Genomic DNA, 19,280 nt, shown 5'->3' with positions numbered 1-19,280 from the left:
GATTAGTTTAATGTTCGTCTTGACTCTTTTCTTGTGATTATGAAGCCAAAAGGCTAGCAAAACCCAAGCTATCGGGTTGGTATTATATTAGCTTGTAAACCACCGCTGTCTTCATTGATCGTTCGTGCCACAAAGATAAATAACTGCGCTCGCTGCTAGGGCAGTCTAACGCCGTTTGTAGCTCACCATAGCGCACTCCTGCTCGGTAATTATGCCTGTATTGTGGTTGCCTGACAACGGAAATTAAAGAGACAGTGAGGGTATTCGCATGGCTGGGCATCATTGTGCTTTACTATAGTTAATTGGAACTGGACCAAAAGTTTTCCCCCTATCCTTTTTAAAATTGTGATTTGTTTGACAGAAATCACTTGCTAGCGTGCTTCCTGGTCATTTTTTTTTTTTATATTTTGAAACCAGATTCTTACAATGCTGGGCATCCACTTTTGCAATCGCTCACTGTGCTGGGGGGTGTCAACGCGATGGTCTGGTCTGACCACATCGCGCAGTGTGCAGCAGGCTTAAAGCGGCTTTTGTTCCATGGTCGACTGAGGAGGTGCGGGCATTTTTGTCCATATTGGCAGAAGATGAAATACAACAAGCGATTGTAGGCGCGACAAGAAACGAGCACATTACCTTCTTCTTGATCCCGCCTCAACCCTCCCACTTTTGATTGGTGCCTGTTGTAATGGAAAAGCAACGGAGGCCAGGCCAGGCCAGGCCAAGCGAGTCCGGGACAGAGAGTGGCCAGCCCATTCTGGAACTTGTCATGGAAAAGCGCCATAAGTATCACTTTCCAGGACTTTCTTCTATTGGATTTTGTTAAAGATATCGTGATGTAATTTCTACCATTGATGAGATTAGCCCGCAGAGATCAAGCAAACGCCACAGAAGGGCCTGAGCTAAACTAATTGAGCTGCTCAGTACTGTGCTTTGTGCAAGCAATAGAACTATAGAGGTGTATTAATTGAGGCAAAAAAAACCTCAACTGTCCTCTCATCATTTTGTAAGAATTTTCATAGATTTGACTATTCTTTTGCTTTTGTAATAAATTTGTGAAGTTATTAAGAGAGTTTTTGGAGAACGTATGTCATTATGGTATTTTTGCAGTTTCAGGTACGTAAATACCTTTGCCAGGTGGCGATGGAAGATGAGCTGGAGCTTTTCATCAGGGAGCGCAAGGCCAGAGTGGCCCAAGATAGAGCCAGTTTGGAGCTGGATCCTCCTTACATGGAAATCCAGGTGAGTTGACTTATTCGTCAAAACTGAGCTACACTTTCTGATAATGACACGATAACTCATCACATTGTGATCAAATGTAGGCTGTCCACAGACAAACACTCACGTGTTTGATGTAATAGAAAGGCTGAACGCAATACTGTACTGTATTAGGTTTATTTATATACTGGTAGCTTTGAGGCCAATTTTGTATGTCCTTAAAGGTATTTTAATTTTCATCTGACAGACGAAACCTCACAGAAGCTTTGGATCCCTGCTCAAGGAGAACATCCCTCCCAAGTTAACTGTGCAGGAGCAAGGTACATGACTGCCCACTAGTCCACATTGTTGGTTTTCAGCTTTCTGTCATGTGTTCATTGCAATGAATGGTAAAATTGTATTTGTCTTATTTTGAAATCCCTGCAATGAAGTTTATTGAAATATTGAATTCTGTCAGAGGAAAGCAGCAATGTGGGTCTGCCCCTCGGTGTGGAATATGAAAAGAAGAAAAAGAGGCTTCAGCATGAGCTTCGTATGGACTACAGACGATACATTGCACAGGTGACAGATTTTTAATGCTTTCATAAAAGTCACTATTAGTCTTTACACGATCAGGATGTTTGGGGCCGATCAGCGAGTTTAAAAAAACGATATCCGATCACAAGATGGAGGAATGTGTCTATTTAAATGAGCTGTTCTTTTACTGTACTTCATTTCTCAAAACATTATATTTACAATAAATAATGTACCTTTTTTGTTCCTCTATTTATGCCAGTGAGGGATAGTCACAGACAGAACAAATGACGTATGACTGATCAATGGATCGGATCGGCGAATTATGACATGAAAGCCGATCAGCATAAAATGCTAATTATTGGCCGATACCGATAAGGCTGATAAAATCGGTGTAAGGTCTAGTCATGATACCTTCCAGTAACAGTTCCCTAGTGCCCAAATAATTGCACACACTCTGTCATGTTCAACTCTGCAGATTGAAGTGGCTTGCACAGTTTCCACTCACTCTTACTAACAATGCAATTGGTTATTGATACATACCTTAACTAGTTTAAAAATAAGTGCACCATACAATTTGCAAGCAAGGAAGACAATTTAAAAAAACATGGGGAAGAATTTAAATATTCAATCCTGTCTCATTATGATCAGTTAAACTACACGTTACATCCCTGTTTTTCTAGCAAAATGGTGTCCTCAGACAGCGCCCCCCTTCACGGAAGAATGTAGCAACTTGGACGGAAGCCATTAAGGACTCTCACAGAGCTCTTTCCCCTCCTGAGGGTTCCAGACACCAGGTAAGGCGAGAGTTGCCTGTGGACCAGGAGTCAGAGGAGGAGCAGTACACTAAAGAGAAGCTAATAGATGTTGGAAGTAGCAGGCGAATGGGGTTGGACTCCAGTTACGAGAAGGCACAACACAAAAGGGATGATGGCAGGTAGTTAGAAGAATTTTTTTATGTATGTATGTTCTGTGTGCATCTTTTAGTCATTAATTTTTCCCAGGGAGAAGAGGGACGTTCCTACATATTTTGTCGGACAAAGCAGGCGATTAAGAACACTGAACAAAACTGATGAAGCGGAATTTTCTACTGGCCTTTTAATTGGTAAAAAGGACTCGCAAAACACAGTTAACTTGAACCTGTGCCTCCTTGCTGCCTTGTGACATCCAGTAGACCATTCTGAATAAAGTTCTTTGAACAAACGCCTTTCTCAGGAGAAATTGATACAGATGAAGCCTTACAGAGCAGGAAAGAGCGCTACAGAGAGGAGCTGCAGGAACAGATCGCTGAGCAACACAGAAACAAAAAGAGGCAAGTCTTCACTATGCTTGGCTTTGAATAATTTACGTATATGACATACTGCTCACAAAAAACATTCACATGTAAACAAGTAATTGTAACAAGGAATGGGAAAGCCCGTGATGCTCGATTTACAGTCAAAAAGGACATGGAGCCCTGTATGAATGCACAAGAAAAAGGGTATATGAGGTGTATCCCATAGTGCACTTAAACACAAGGACAAAACTATTGTCTCAAGAAAACCCACAACGGTAACTGGAAATAGCTTAATTCTGACAAAAGTAAAACTAAATAACATCAGTCAATCACTTACTATACTGCTTCAAGTCAATCACAGGGCACATATAGTATATATAGACAAACAACGATTCACGCTTACATTAACCTATGAGCAATTTAGAGTCTTCAATAAACCTAACATGCATATTTTTGCAATGTTGGAGTAAGCCAGAGTCCCCAGGGAAAACACACACACACATGCCCGGGAAGATGATGCAAACTCCACACAGAAGGGCTTGAGCTGAGTCAAACCCAGAACCTCTCGACTGTGAGGCAGATGTGCTTACCATTATTACACCTTGCTTCCACAACAAGTATTGAAAATTAACAAATGAAGATGCTCTACTGCTTTTGGACTGTGGTTGACCCCAAAAAAAGAAAAAAATAATTAAACTGGCCTGGATGTAAATGATGGCACCCTTAATACTTTTTTGCACAACCTGCAGAAGTAATCACTGTAGTCAAAAGATTTCTGCAACTTTCAATTAGATTTTTCTGTGAGGTAAATTAAGGGAAAATTTGAAGCTATGTAAAATATATTAAATATGTATGAATATGTTTAATGTATCTTGGTACAGGGAGAAAGATTTGGAGCTAAAAGTTGCTGCAACGGGGGCAAATGATCCAGAGAAACAGGTCAGCATAACCTCCTTTTACCGAATTCATGTCAAGATTAATTATCACTATTAGATTCATTGTAGCGATACCTGTGGCTGTTTTCACCTCATTGAATGGACGAGACGTTCTCAGACCGGCACTTCATTTATTTTGAAGCTTGCTAATATCAGACACTGTGTGCAGTCATCAAATACAGTGTCATGTGAAAACTGTATGTAAAAATGAATACATAAATTCCAAGATCAGGACAAAATGTAATTGTTCCGCATGGCAAAAGCACTAATCTAAGAGTTAAGACTTCAGCTCTGTTTCTTCTTTCAGTAACTTTGATCTCACATGGATATTGTCTTCAGATTCAGAACTTATATATTATTGTTATTATCCATCCATTTTCCACACCGTTTATCCTCACTAGGCTTGCGGGCATCCTGGAATCTATCCCACCTATCTTTGGGCGAGAGGCAGAGTACATCCCGAACTGGTCGCCAGCCAATCGCAGAGTCAATCAGAGAGCAGTGCCAGCCAATCATCAGTTCTAAGTCATTGGAACTGTTCAATCCAAACCATTTGTTCATGATGAAATCCAAAGTAGTACATCTACCTCCTGGCAAGTTTGTGAAAGAGGAACTCGATGCGAACAAACGGTGGTGTCGGGTGCAATATCTCCTATCATTCCCGGTGTCGTCGTAAGAAAGAGTATCTTCAAAATATATCAGACAGTCAGGACTGGCACAAAACTTAGCGCAACCCAAAAAGTAAAGTGGTGAAGACCATGACTGGAAGTGATGGACTTGTCTGTTGGGGAAAGGTGCTAATTAGGGACAAAACTAAAAGCAACCCATTAACGTGCACAATCATTGAGCGACCGATTCAGAAGTCTAGTCTGTGCTTTTTTAAATTTTATTATTATTATTTTTTTTAGTTCGTTGTTTTATCCAACAAAAGTCTCAAATTTTGCCATATGGCAGCAGTAGTGGGGAGTGTAAATGAAATATACTCTGAGGTCATCTTGATGTCACAAAGCTTTAAATGACATTTTTCTAAGGTAATCGTCTCCATGTCACACAGCTTTATTAGCGAACCTCTTTCAAAGTGACCGACATAAAACGACACTGAGATGTGTCGGGGAGGCTGAGACTGTGGAAAGAGGGCCTCCAGAACACAAAGCAGGCAACGACATAGCTTCTCTTGAATCTTAGATAAGCACCTTTTTGCAAGCAGAACGAGGTAATTTCCTTTTGTGCCTATTGAAAGACAGCGTTTGATGAGTGCACACAGTGTCTGACGGTACCAAGCTGAAAATAACGTGAAGCATCATCTGAAGAAGTCTCACCCCTTAATTGAGCTGAGGGACAGCTACAATACCAAGAACCGCCCTGTGCTGTATAAACTTGTCAGCCACAGCAGCGTTTAGGTTTGTCGGAGCAGTTTAACTTGATCCAATAGAAAAGAACTACCAAACCTACCTTTACTAACAAATGAATGCTTGTTTTTGACAACTATGACATTTGATTGCTTAGGTCAGCAAAACAATATTAAAACTGTCAGGCAACGCTGATCGCCACATTGTTTATGCGTTTTCCCTCAGAGGGCCATTATAACCATATAAGTGTTTCATCATCAGTCACTGATGGTGTAGTGGTACACTCGCCTGACTTTGGTGCAGGCAGCGTGGGTTCAGTTCCCACTCAGTGACGTTGTGAATGTGAGTGCGAATGGTTGTCCGTGTCTATATGTGCCCTGCGACTGACTGGCGACCAGTTCAGGATGGAGTCCGCCTTTCGCCCGAAGTCAGCTGGAATAGGCTCCAGCGTCCCGTGACCCTAACCAGGATAAGCGGTGTTGAAAATGGATGGATGGAAGTGTTTCATCACCTCATTATAGTAATACATATACACAAGAAATTGATAGAGAACTACTAAAAGGGGCTTGGTAACAAACAAAAAATGATGCAGATTTTAGTAAGAATCTTGGATGTTGACACATTTGCTTTCACAGGAAACAAAAAATGATGTGGTGGGGTACATGTGGCCCCCCGGGCCTTGAGTTTGAGACCTGAGTTGTAAGACCTATGCCAATCTGGTGATGCGCGCATTCATAGCAAATTTGTTTGTCTGTCTCCACACATTAGCCCAACCGAATCAGGCAGTTTGGACTGGGCAAAAGAAAAGAGTCTCAGCTATTGGGGCATCCGATGTTGGGACAGGGTGAATCATCAACAAGCCTACCTAATCATAGCAAGACTGATGTTGGAGGCAGGTGGACGCCTCCACCAGATCACCCCCATGTAGCCTTTCAGTCCCCAATGTTTGACTGCAGCAGTGCTGCCGTAAACCAGAATGGAAGTGGGCTGGCTCCCAATAGACAGCCTGTTGCGCTCTCCTTCCCCAGAGCTATGGACACTTCCAGGTATGCATTGTCTTTGTAACGTTAACTTTTTTTCATGTCTGGTTATTGGAATAATATTCATATTTATTAACCAGAAGGACTGCACTTCCTGATTAGGTAATCTGATGGGCTAACTTTTTTTTTAGATGTAGTCTCAGATTTTTTACATTTTCATTGTTAGTTTGACTGTCCCATTGCTGTATATCTAATGACTTAAAATCCTTCGAACATAACTAAATAATTAATTCAACTGTCATCATTCTTCAGAATTCCTTTGCTCCCTCCTCATCACCCCCACATAGTCAGTGAAGCCTACAGGGGTCCCTATCGCGAGCCCCATTACTACTACGGTAACAGAAACCTGCTTGACCCAAACCTTGCCTACTGTGAGTACTAAACTCTTCTGTTGAATAGAAACAACTCTCTCATCTCAGCCACAGACAACTTATACCATTTTAATATATTTCCCTATCTAGACGGTCATTTGCCTTACCCTGCTGTGGGACTTCCACTGTCTTATTATAACATGCCACCAGGAGGCGCTGTGCCTAGTCAGCTTGGTGACACCAGCCCTCAAAGTGGAAGCAGTATCCCTGAGTCCTCAACACAGTAAATATCTTTGCTTCTCTACGTCAATGTTGCTTGAGTACTAAATTTACATAATTGTGTAAATGCACTACCTTTATTTTTATCTTTATTTTTATTATTATTCCGCCCACTTTTTTGATGGGTTTGTCCTTCACCATTTTACATCCGATTCACTTGGTTCCAACTTCAACATGTTCAAAAAATTCACGCCTCGCGTGGCATTACTCATCTAAGCCGCAACATTTTCACATTTCCCACAATTCAATTTTCTGCGCCTGAAAATTGACCATTCATTTCCATCAGCTCATTCAATTCACCTTGGGATCGATTTTCAACAATCAAAAAATTCCCACCCACTAAAAATTTCACAATTTTCACCAAATCTTTCCACTTTTTGACCCACAAAATGTCTAAATTAAGACATATTCTACATGTTTGACTCCTGCTTCAACATTTCTCAACCGATTTGCACCGTGTTAACTTTTACATGTTCAGCTCCCAATCCTCAAATTTCACAAATTTTCAAAATTAAAGCCCGAAATTCAAAATTTCTACTAATTTAGCCAGTTTCCTGATTTCTCAACCGATTCGCACCATTCCAACTTCTACGTGTTCGGCTCATTCAAGCCAACCTGTGAACCATTCCCATTCTCTAAATTTTACAAAATTTTAAAATAAAAGCCCGAAATTTAACATTTATACAAATTTTGCTAGTTTCCTTATTTCTCAACCCATTTGTACCGTTTCAACTTCTGCGTGTTCAGCTCATTCTAGCCATCCTGTGAACCTCTCCCATTCCCCAAATTTGACTAATTTTCAAAATAAAAGCCAGAAAATCAGATGATGAGCACATGATTTCAATCAGCATGTCTGCATTCACACGCAATTTCTCTAGGAATTGCACAGTTTGATATTAATTTGTTTTTGATGATATTTTGAACTTTTATTATTTAACTGTCAGGCCTTGTTTAATTCTTAAACCCTTTCCGCTTGTTCGTGGCCTCTTTTGGAAAATAAAAGTATTACATAAAATAACTCCCCTGTCCAAAAATTTATTGTGATCTGGTAGAAAACATTAAAATGAAATTGTGTTGAGTCAAGAATGAAACCCAGTTTACCCAAATTGTTATGAACACCACTAAAATAAAAAAATAAAATAAAAAGCAAGGTGAACACAAATGGCCAGTGTAGATCCTGGTGGGTCAAATAGTTGGGTATCAACAGGGGTGCATTCTTAAATTAAGATTACTTGTAGTCCCATTTTATTAACTCGATTGAAAATTCTTAATACTGTACATCAATAGGTTAAATGATAGACCAATAAAATGGGGGAAAAAAATGATCTTTACAGTGTAATATTTCTGTTCTTCGTGGTAGCCCCAATACTAAGACTGTTACAGCAGCCCCCCATACTGGGCTTTTCCCTCCAGAGAGGCCAGGATCAACCAGGGAAAGGACTTTGAGCTATAGAGATGACCTGAAAAAACAGGTAAGTTGTACTCTTGAAATAATTTGTTTTCTTTGTACCTTACCACAAAAATCTGTTGCACTCTTGAGTATATTAATTTCTATTGTCACCAATGTTTGATGGATGTTTCACCTTTAGAATTAGTTCTTCTTAGCATATGCTACACACACCTATCAAGTAAGGGACTGAAAAATATTCTCAAATGTGCACACAGACATTCATACATATGTAACGGATGCCAACTAGCACTGTGTGACAGTATTTTAATGAATCTCACTCCCCAACGTTTCATGAGTTGCACTCGTTGGTGGTTTAGTGGTCTGGCATTTTAGTGCGCTCAAGTTTCAACCTGTGATGACGAAGGTGGGCGAGATCGAGCCCAGCGCTGGCTGGTCCGTGCAGGACACCACTGTTACACATATAGGAAATTTAGTCTTTGATTGCTCAAAGCAAATGGTGAAAGTGCTTCTCGATGCTTATTCATAAGCTCAGATCTGATCATACTAACAAGAACTTGTTGCTTCTTTAGGCAGATACACTTTTAATGCAGAAAAGACTGAGAAAGTTGAGGAATGCTCATCCAACACCTGTTTGAAACATCCCACAGGTGAACAGGCTAATTGGGAACAGGTGGGTGCCATGATTGGGTATAAAAGGAGCTTCCCTGAATTGCTCAGTCATTCACAAGCAAAGATGTTCTTTGTGAACAAGTGTGTGAGAAAATAGTCGAACAGTTTTAAGCACAATGTTCCTCAACGTACAATTGCAAGGAATTTAGGGATTTCATCATCTACGGTCCATATCACCATCAAAAGGTTCAGAGAACCTGGAGAAATCACTGCATGTTAACCGGCAAGGCCGAAAACATTGAATGCCCATGACCTTCGATCCATCAGGCGGCACTCCATCAAAAAGCAACATAAATGTGTAAAGGATATCACCACATGGATAGACTTCAGAAAGCCAATGTCAGTAAATACAGTTCGCCGCTGCAACTTGAAACTCTACTATGCAAAGCAAAAGCCATTTATCAACAACACCCAGAAACACCGCCGGCTTCTCTGGGCCTGAGCTCATCTAAGATGGACTGATGAAAAGTGGAAAAGTGTTCTGTGGTCCGACGTGTCCACATTTCAAATTGTTTTTGGAAATTGTGGACGTCGTGTCCTCCTGGGCCAAAGAGGAAGAGAACCATCCGGACTGTTATGGACGCAAAGTTCAAAAGCCAGCATCTGTGATGGTATGGGGCTGTGTTAGTGCCAATGGCATAGGTAACTTACACATCTGTGAAGGCACCATTAATGCTGAAAGGTACATGCAGGTTTTGGAGAAACATATGCTGCCATCCAAGCAACGTGTTTCAGCAAGACAATGCCAAACCACATTCTGCACGTGTTGCAACAGCGTGGCTTCGTAGTAAAAGAGTGCGGGTACTAGACTGGCCTGCCTGCAGTCCAGACCTGTCTCCCATTTAAAATGTGTGGCGCATTATGAAGCGTAAAATACGACAACGGAGACCCCGGGCTGTTGAACAGCTGAAGCTGTACATCAAGCAAGAATGGGAAAGAATTTCACCTACAAAGCTTCAACAATTAGTGTGTTATTGAATGTTGTTAAAAGAAAAGGTGGTGTAACACAGTGGTAAACATGACCCCTGTCCCAGCCTTTTCACCTGTGGGATGTTTCAAACAGGTGTTTGATGAGCATTCCTCAACTTTCTCAGTCTTTTTTGCCACCTGTCCAAGCTTTTTTGGAACGTGTTGCAGCCATAAAATTCTAATTTAATGATGTTTTGCTAAAAACAATAAAGTTGATCAGTTTGAACATTAAATATATTGTCTTTGTAGTGTATTCAATTAAATATAGGTTGAACATGATTTGCAAATAATTGTATTCTGTTTTTATTTGTTTAACACAACGTCCCAACTTCATTGGGGTTGTATTTATTAAATGTTTGTTATACAATCAGGTGTTAAATGCTCCCTTGCCACACCAATCTTGTTCCTATTCCTGCTCTTCTCCTTAGTCTTTTCTGTTGTCATGATTTGTAGGATCCCATATCTCCCGGTGAGCACGTTTTATTTTTAAGGTACAGCGTTCGCTTGGAAATGTACAGTAAATTTAAAGTTGCTCTAAAAATGCAGCTTCTTCAAATACATTAGGAGGACATTTTTATCCTACTAAATTATTGGGTAAAAAAAAAAAAAAAAAAAAAAAAAGTATTTTGTGTTAGGGGTAATTTGTTTCCATTTTTTTGCAGTATTCAGCACTGGAGTATGGTAGTATTAAAAGTATTGTATCAATCCATTATTTGCATATCATAGTACAGTAACTTCATTTAATCTTAAAATGTCTAATGGGGCAAAAATGGGGCGGGGGATAAATATATATTTATATATATATATATATATCATAAATAAAGTTCACTTGTCATTAGGATAGTACATGCACATGGATGATGATCATCTGTTTGATCAGCTGGGAAAAAAAGTTATCCAGCGACTAATCAATGAAGTATGACTGTTTTGAGAATAACTAGCACTGCAGGAGCTTCATGTGTCTACAGAAGCACTGTTTTTAAAGATTCAGGAGGAACAAATGCGGAAGCGTGTGGAAAGGGAGGAACAGGAGCGTTACGAAGCCAAGCTCGAGGCCGACATGAAGAGGCATCAGCCTTGGGGTCGAGGTGGAGGTGGAGCCCCACTCAAAGACAGTACAGGAAATCTCATTGGTGCGTCCCACTGTTACCATCAAAGCTTTTCTTAATACTCCAATTTGATAACTACACCACACAGTTTTTTTTTCTACACGTAATAGTAAACCTTTGTTTTCTCATGGCCAGCGGACCTTCAAACAGATGCACAAGTTGAATGAAGAAGCCTACAGTAACCCAGAGCAGCAACAGAGAGCCCCAACTGTGATGGCAGCCAGCCCTAGCTGAGCACGCTGACCCCAATGACAGGGTCTCTGGTACTGTAGCAGAGTGAATTATCCATGATAATCGGCAATCTCTCTCTCTTTCTAGCCATCTATTAAATCAATCCAATAAAGACAACCAGTAGAGAGTATGGATAGATGGATAATGACAAATTTCAAATTATTTTGGACATTACTGCCTTTTGACATTGATTACTTATGTCAGTAGTAGTATTTTTTTGTTGTTTTATAATTCTTATTTGATGAATTATTTGATGAATTAGTACGTATATATACATATGTATATGTGTGTGTATATATATATGTATATGTATATACATATATACATATATATATATATATACATATATACATATATATATATATATATATATATATATATATATACACACACACACATATGTATATATGTATGTGTATGTATATGTATATATATATATATATGTATAATTTATTTATTTATTTTTTAACAGGACACCAGATCTACATGTTGAATGAAGAGTCCCCCAGTAACCCAGACCAACAACAGAGAGCCCCAGTTGAACACACTCACCCCAACGACAGGATCTCTGGTACTGTAGCAGAGAGAAGTATCCATGACAATCATACTATATAACACGTGTTGTTAATATTCTTTAGACACTACAGCCTTCCTCTCCGAACTGATGAGGATTATAACGCAGTGTGTGATCAGACTTGAAAAACATGTACATTAAAATTATACTGTAAAATGTATATCATTAATTGTAACAATATCAAGTGGTTTCGGGAAATAAATATAGTAGAAATAAAGCATCCATCTAACCAGCCAATGAGGACAAGTGGTTTCCAATATAGCTTGATGGATATTTAAATAAATTTATAGGGCTGCAACTAACGATTATTTTAATAATCGATTTATCTTTTGATTATTTTTTCCGATGAATCAGATTTTTTAAAAATTCCATCCGTTTATTCAATAAATGGAGATTATTTCAAATTGACAGTGCAGAAAAAGCACAAACATAAAAATATTCTGAATCAGTGACCGGTTTGGTCCATAATGTGTCAGAAAATAGACAAAGATGTTGATGAGTGTTTTCCAAAGTAACATGTTTGCCAATGTCTTATTTTCATGAAACAAAGACAATAAGTCTGCTTTAGTATTATAATAAATATAATTATTCATATTTACTGTTGGGAGGCTAGAATTACGATGATTTGGACAATTTAGAATAAGTAAAATCACGCATTGTATTTTTTAGAAACACTGGCACATTCATTATAAGGTTCAATTGCCTTTCTTTTTTCTTTCCCTTGTACTGATGGGTGGGCAGTCCTTGTATGTTTATATAAGTTATTTGTGGAGCCAGCACTATAAGAGAGATTTTTCATGTTGACGCTACAGTCTTTGAATTTTTTATTTTTATTTTACTTTTTTATTTTATTTTACTTCCATTTTTTATTTTACTTCCATTTCAAACTGTCCATCATTTTCATAGAGTATTCCTTACGAGCAGTACCGGTAATTGGTATGGGTGAAATGTAAATTTAACATATAGAAGGCTAATTTCTTTACAGAACCTCTGCTGCATCAGTAGTATTTACAGTATTTCAGTGGAACATGCTGCAAACAGTGGCACAGACTACCCTCATTTCCTTCAGTTCACATACTCACAAATCCCAACAATTTTTTTTTTTACTTTTTTAAAATCTAGACTTAAAGCTGTTGCTGTTCTGTTGCTCTTTTTTTTAGGCTTCACCCATGTTCAAACACCCCAGTTTGCTAGGGGCAGTGTGATTACCAGCCAGCCTACACCGCAGCAACTCAATGACCAGCACAAGCATAAAGCTTACCTAAAACAGCAGGTATCTCTTAAAACAGTGTTGGTCCAAAAGGTTCAATATGACTTAAGATACATTCTCAAAGAGCTTTTTCTGGGTGATAATTCAGCTAATGAAGATTCATACAAATGTCAGACAAATTCTGTCAGTCAGAGCTCCAAGCTCAGAATTGAGTTGTTTTTATGTTGTGTTGACCTGAAAGACCAAGTGTTATGAACATTTTGCTACACTGCATACATATTTGAATGTTGGTCAGGTAGTACATTAGAGTGTTGTCTGGGATGTCTTATCAGTCATTTGACTATCAGATGGAGACTGTGTTGCATTGAAATTCCTGTGGCTGCTCATGTAGTGTTAAAGTACATTTTAAAATCACCCACAATTGCCCTTCACAAAAATTGGTCTGATCTCTCCAAGCTCCAGTTGGTTTACCTCCGTAAAGCTGGTTTATGATTTGGAATTTTGGTAAAGAGATTTTAAACCGCCCTTGTTTTCAGATTGAGGAGAAACTGAATAAAAAGGCAGAGGAGAGGGAACGGAACAGACAGGAGGATGAAAAGCTAGAGAGGAAGGTGGCAGAGCAGATGGCTCGCATCAAGAGGGAGTATGAAGAAGAACAAGAGAAGAAGAAACAGAAAGCGTTAGAGGTAAGGTTCTTATTGTACAAAGGCACAGTGCCAAACAAACTTCACTCTCGGATCATTTTGTTGGGTGGGGGATATCTATATCACAGCAAAAAGCCAAGGAACAGAAACTCCTTAAGCTGGCTGAACAGAGGAAAATGGAAACGGAAAGAAAGAAGACTGAAGAGAGGGAGAAAGAGAAGAAGCAACGTGAGCAAGAGAAGCAGGCCCAGGTAGAAATGGTACGTCCTCTTTGCTCTCCTTGGCCGCTTGTAGCCTTTAATTTATTGGCAGTACACTATGTCTTCAAAGAAAAAACATTTAAAAAAATATATATATAAATAATAATTTAAAAAAAAAAAAGGGGGGGGGGGGCCGTAATGAAAGTCTTAAAAGATTCTACTAATTTAATTTCCCCGTGTGTCATTTATATCATTTATCCTGTGGGTTTAGGTCCACCATGAGTCGTCCGCTCCGATTCCTACCTTGCACGGGAAACAGTGTGCCACAACAGTACTGCTCCGGGCCGGCCGTTGTTGAGAGTCGTCACTCCACTGCCCCACTGTCTGTGAGTCCCATACATGTGCATACACACCACATTAACTTAAGGCTGTGAACATGATTCTTGGCTGCCTACAGTGTCAGGACAGAACAAGAATAAGTTTCCTTTCTTGTTGGCTTATAAAACAGAAATGCTTTTCTTTCCCCGAAATGTTTTTCTTTTTTTCTGGTTGGAAACATTACCCTTTCGCTTTTTCTATGTATGTCTTCAGGAGCAATCTTTGTCTGGGAACCAGTCTCCCCCTGTCCCTGCTTGTAGGAATCAACTACGAGCTGCAGGTGCTTACACAATGACAGAGAGCTTGTATCATTTGTAAAAACACTATAAGCGGCTTTGTTTCCATCAAGCGGTTCAGTTCAAATCCCTTGGGGTACAATTTGGAACGGTATTCATAAGAAGACCCTTTTATTTTATCTAAATGGGATATTCCCATAGTACTGTTATTCACATGAATGTACACTCAAGCAAAAAATGCTTATATGATGTGCATTAATAGTGATTACAAAGTGACTTGGTTGTGCACATAGTAGCATCAGGTTCCAAGTAGTTGGGGTTAAGGGCACCTCAACAGTACTTCAGAAAATAAAGAATTCCTCTAGTAACAAGACCCATTCTCCATTGTGGTATGCCGAAGATCCGTCTAGAGTTGGAACCGATTATCAAACAACCAAGCATTGATTTTTAAATCATTACAGGACCACTGTCAGCTACGTAAACAGCATGACATCCTAGCGTTGCGACAGAGTTGTAACTGGTAATTCAACAAAGACTACTACCACACAATAATGAAGTCATCCAGCCTTTTGCGTTTTCTTCTTGGCCTGTGACTGCTCATTACAAGAACATAAGCTTTGTCGAAGAAAAGACATGTTTTGTATTGTCCTTCTATTCTAGTTGTCACAGAATTGACAAGTCTCTGTATTGTATCTGTTTTCAGTCGGCAAACTTGACGTGTACAGTGAACTGTCAGCATTGCGTCAGCAGCTTCGCGCTGAGCAAAAGCGACTCGAACGTCATCTGCAGCAGGGGGGTTGTGATGAAATAGACTCCCTTATAACTGGAAGGTCAGAGTTCTTATGTTTTACAATGTTCATCAGAAAATTCCAGACTGTGGTGAAAGTTTAATGAATTGTAGGTTCCTTTCTCTTTTAGTGCTGAAAAATAGATCTGACTGCAGATCTCTCGTTCATGCTGTTTCAAGTGAAAAGTGTTGACATAAATTTAACTAGAAAGGACCTTTTTAGATAAAGAGTGTATATCAAAATATAGTACTGAGCCAGAAAAACAGTACTTGGTCACCAGCTGCATTTGCATTAAACATTGAGGCCAATGGTGGAAATGAACCATGGTAAAATAATATAAAGCAATGCTAAAATGTTTTTTATTTTTGTTTAATTATATGCAGTGATGGATAGATGTTTTAAATAGATTATGTAAAATGTTCCTCTCGTCTTCAATAACACAGACAAGCACGTCCAAAAGTTGATGTTTTTGATATGGCGAGGCTGCGGCTCCAGGCTCCAGTTCGAAAGCCCCACTCCAGAAACATGGAACCAAGTAATCTGCTGCGAATTCATGACTCACTTCAGCTCGATTACTTAGGTTGATAAACTTTAGCAGTTAATTGCATTCTAATAGAATCAATAACAGCAGCAAATTACCACTGACTGGTTTGTATTTGCATGTTAGATTGTGAATCCAGGCTCAGCTCCAATGAGATTGAGAGGATGGAGAGAATGGGTGTGGCCAGCAGAAGGAGGCGAGTCTACAATGATCCTCATCAGAAGCTCAGTAGCCGGCGATCCACACACACAAATGGTTAGCGAATAGTGTTTCTTTTTTATTCCAGATCGTGTAGCTAGAGCAAACCTGACCTTTTTGATTGTGTCTGGATGATGAACTCTCTTCATGAAACTGCCAAGTCCCTATGATAAAAAGAAATACAGGAATGACTACAGAAATAGCCTGTCTGTAGTTACCCAAAATACATATGGATGCATCTACAGCTGAGGTTCTATGGCCACTCACGTGGAAAAACATGGTCCCAATCTCGAAAGGCCACCATCTACCACAGACGTAGCACCACACGCAACTGTGCCAGGCCCATGGTCACAAAGAAGGGAATTTAGATAAAAACCTTTGAGTGAGCATGCTTTTCAAATGAAAAAAGGTAAGTCAAATATTATACAGTATTTGTTTGGTGTTGGGGGAGAATACATCTTGAAAAGTGCATTTCCCTCAGGTCTTTCTAAATAAGATTATATTCTACTGAGACTATTGCCCAGTACAGGGGTCATCAACATGGAGCCCGCGGGCACCGGGTAGCCTCCATGGACCACATGAGTAGTCCGCTGGCCTATTCCTAATTTTGCTGACCAATGATGGGCCAAAGTGATTTCTGACGAACATTGTATAAGTGATCCTTTGAAAATGTCAACACTTTGCAGACATTTATTGAAATGAAGTGTATATATTTCCTACCCTGTTAAATCATAATTTTTCGTTTTTTGTGAGAAATCCTTAACGTGATCAGTGTCTTTATATAGATTAATATAATTATAATAATTAGTAATAACATGATCAAATTAAAAGCAATTTGAGTATATTTGTTATTTCAGAAGCCCATGCATCACATTAATCAGTGCCCAAGAAGTAGCTCTCCGTTTCAAAATGTTTGACCCCTGGTCCTGTACAATGCATTTGATCTTAAATTTGTATCAATGGCTAAATGTTTTGTCTATGAAGTCGATACTACCGGTAATAATTTTTCCAAGATGGTGGTCTATTCACGAATATGCAGTATGGGTTAACACAATCGCAGTAGAGTTTGTTGTAGGATTTTTGTCCTGTATGTAATTTGGGTAACCACATAGTAGGCTATACTTGACAATTGTCTGTTAAGGAGTAAAAGATGTGAGCCATTTTTTGTGGGTGTAAATGGGAATAGTTTGGTCTTGTTTCTTGTGTGGAAGCCATAAAACGTAAAATTTTGTGTTTCAGATTATTTTGACATGTCCCTTCCTCATCAAAACGATCTGGTGAGCGACAAACAAATAATGGTTGCTTTGTCATCCTCAACATTTCTCCAATGAACTTAGTGGCAAATGTAGGAGTGCAGTTGTAAATGAGGATGTCTGTGTTTCAGGGGAGCGTGATGGGGCGACATGCAAGAGGATCTCTCCTGGAGTCGGATAGCGCTTTTCTTGGTAAGAGAGCTATGGTTGAACAGGAAGTTAACACGAGTTGTTTTCAAGAGCTACAATCTTTTAAAGCAATATTGAATATTTTCCACTTCATTAAGGAGTGGCATATATAAAGAGAGTGTCCTGTGGTTAGGGTAACTCTGACTAATTTCTGGTTTCGGCTGTTTTCAGCCCCTTTGGGAGATGCTTTTCCTGTGCCAAGCTCCCCGGAGGGTGAGGAGACACCCCAGCTCTCAGCCCGGGCAAGGAGGAGGCTGACCAGACAGTTCCAGCATTCCCCGGTGCTCAGCTTTACACACTCGATCGCTCAATCTATGTACTTTACCCATGTCGTTCATCTCTGTCCATGTGGGATTTATACTGCTATAACACTGCAGTGAGGAGTCTTACTCATTACTAAACATATTTCACATTCTTTGATGGTTAGGAACGAGACAACCCCACCCACTCACGTAGTAGGAAGCAGAGTGAAGCGGAGTCGAGCAGTGAGGAAAAAAGCCAGGAAAAGTTGTCCCCCAGTCATCGTGGCAACACAGCGGGTACATCATCTGTCATATTTAAAAATGTTTAAAGCTGTGTGTAAATACAATGAATGACTCCCCCTCCCCAATCTCCAGGAACTGTGGATCTATCTGATGATGACTTGTTACCTTCCCAAATTTCTCGCCTCCCTCACAACCTTCAAAGTTCACTAGAATCCTTCTCAACGGATTCCTGGATGCGACCGGGTACTTCAGAAACTCTCAGTTGTTTAGAGGGATCAGTGAAGAGGGACTGATTGACAACGTAGGAGTCTGTCCACTCTGTCACTGCACAGACAAATGTGTCAGTGGGAATCTTTATTTCTGAGCAGGAATTTAGTGTCAGTTTTCAGTGACCTTAGAGGCCAACTTTTTATTTAATAATTTATTTTACAATGTATTGATACAATAACATTTTGAATAAATATTCTTATGGATTTTATGGTTTGTTTATTTTTTCTTTCATTTTCATATTGAATGATGAATTTAAATTTACATTGCTGTATATTTTTGTTGTATACCACACTGAGAAACAGACCACATGCAGTGCCTTGCTCAAGGGCAATACAGTGGGTACGGAAAGTATTCAGGTCCCCTTAAATTTTTCACTCTGTTATATTGCAGCCATTTTCTGAAATCATTTATTCCCCGCCCCCCCCCCCCCTCATTAATGTACACGTTATATTGCAGCCATTTGCTAAAATCATTTGTTATTTTTTCTCCCTCATTGATGTACACACCACCCCATATTGACAGAAAAAACGGAATTGTTGAAATTTTTGCAGATTTATTTCAAAGGAAAAACTGAAATATCACACAGCCATAAGTATTCAGACCCTTTGCTGTGACACGCATATATTTAACTCTGGTGCTGTCCATTTCTTCTAATCATCCTTGATGGTTCTACACTTTCATTGGAGTCCAGCTGTGTTTGATTATACTGATTGGACTTGATTAGGAAAGCCACACACCTGTCTACATAAGACCTTGGAGCTCACAGTCCATGTCTGAGCAAATGAGAATCATGAGGTCAAAGGAACCGCCTGAAGACCTCAGACAGAAAAAAAAAAAAAAAAAAAAAAACCTGAAGGACTCCAAGATGGTGAGAAATAAGATTTTCTAGTCTGATGAGACCAAGATATAACTTTTTGGCCTTAATTCTAAGCGGTATGTGGAGAAGACAAGGCACTGCTCATCACCTGTCCAATACAGTCCCAACAGTGAAGCGTGGTGGTGGCAGC

At 39.5% G+C, this 19,280-nt stretch overlaps 1 protein-coding gene across 1 annotated transcript; it reads left to right on the top strand.

Moving 5' to 3' along the window:
- The first annotated feature begins 789 nt into the window (after positions 1 to 789).
- Positions 790 to 18,476, top strand: LOC133407589 (centrosome and spindle pole-associated protein 1-like). Its single transcript, XM_061685637.1, is given in 27 exon segments — positions 790 to 1,239; positions 1,463 to 1,535; positions 1,673 to 1,776; positions 2,412 to 2,665; positions 2,733 to 2,833; positions 2,944 to 3,040; positions 3,886 to 3,943; positions 6,057 to 6,334; positions 6,581 to 6,699; positions 6,790 to 6,922; positions 8,279 to 8,390; positions 10,953 to 11,100; positions 11,780 to 11,878; positions 13,042 to 13,154; positions 13,628 to 13,777; positions 13,864 to 13,995; positions 14,207 to 14,263; positions 14,265 to 14,321; positions 14,527 to 14,593; positions 15,253 to 15,379; positions 15,781 to 15,872; positions 16,005 to 16,133; positions 17,316 to 17,353; positions 17,461 to 17,521; positions 17,690 to 17,799; positions 17,946 to 18,057; positions 18,136 to 18,476. Coding segments are annotated over 27 exon segments (3,129 nt in total). The 5' UTR covers positions 790 to 1,092; the 3' UTR covers positions 18,297 to 18,476.
- The last annotated feature ends 804 nt before the right edge of the window (positions 18,477 to 19,280 follow it).

Source organism: Phycodurus eques, chromosome 9 (assembly GCF_024500275.1).
Source record: "Phycodurus eques isolate BA_2022a chromosome 9, UOR_Pequ_1.1, whole genome shotgun sequence".
In the NCBI taxonomy this organism is placed as follows: domain Eukaryota; kingdom Metazoa; phylum Chordata; class Actinopteri; order Syngnathiformes; family Syngnathidae; genus Phycodurus; species Phycodurus eques.
This window is presented reverse-complemented; position numbering and strand designations above follow the sequence as displayed.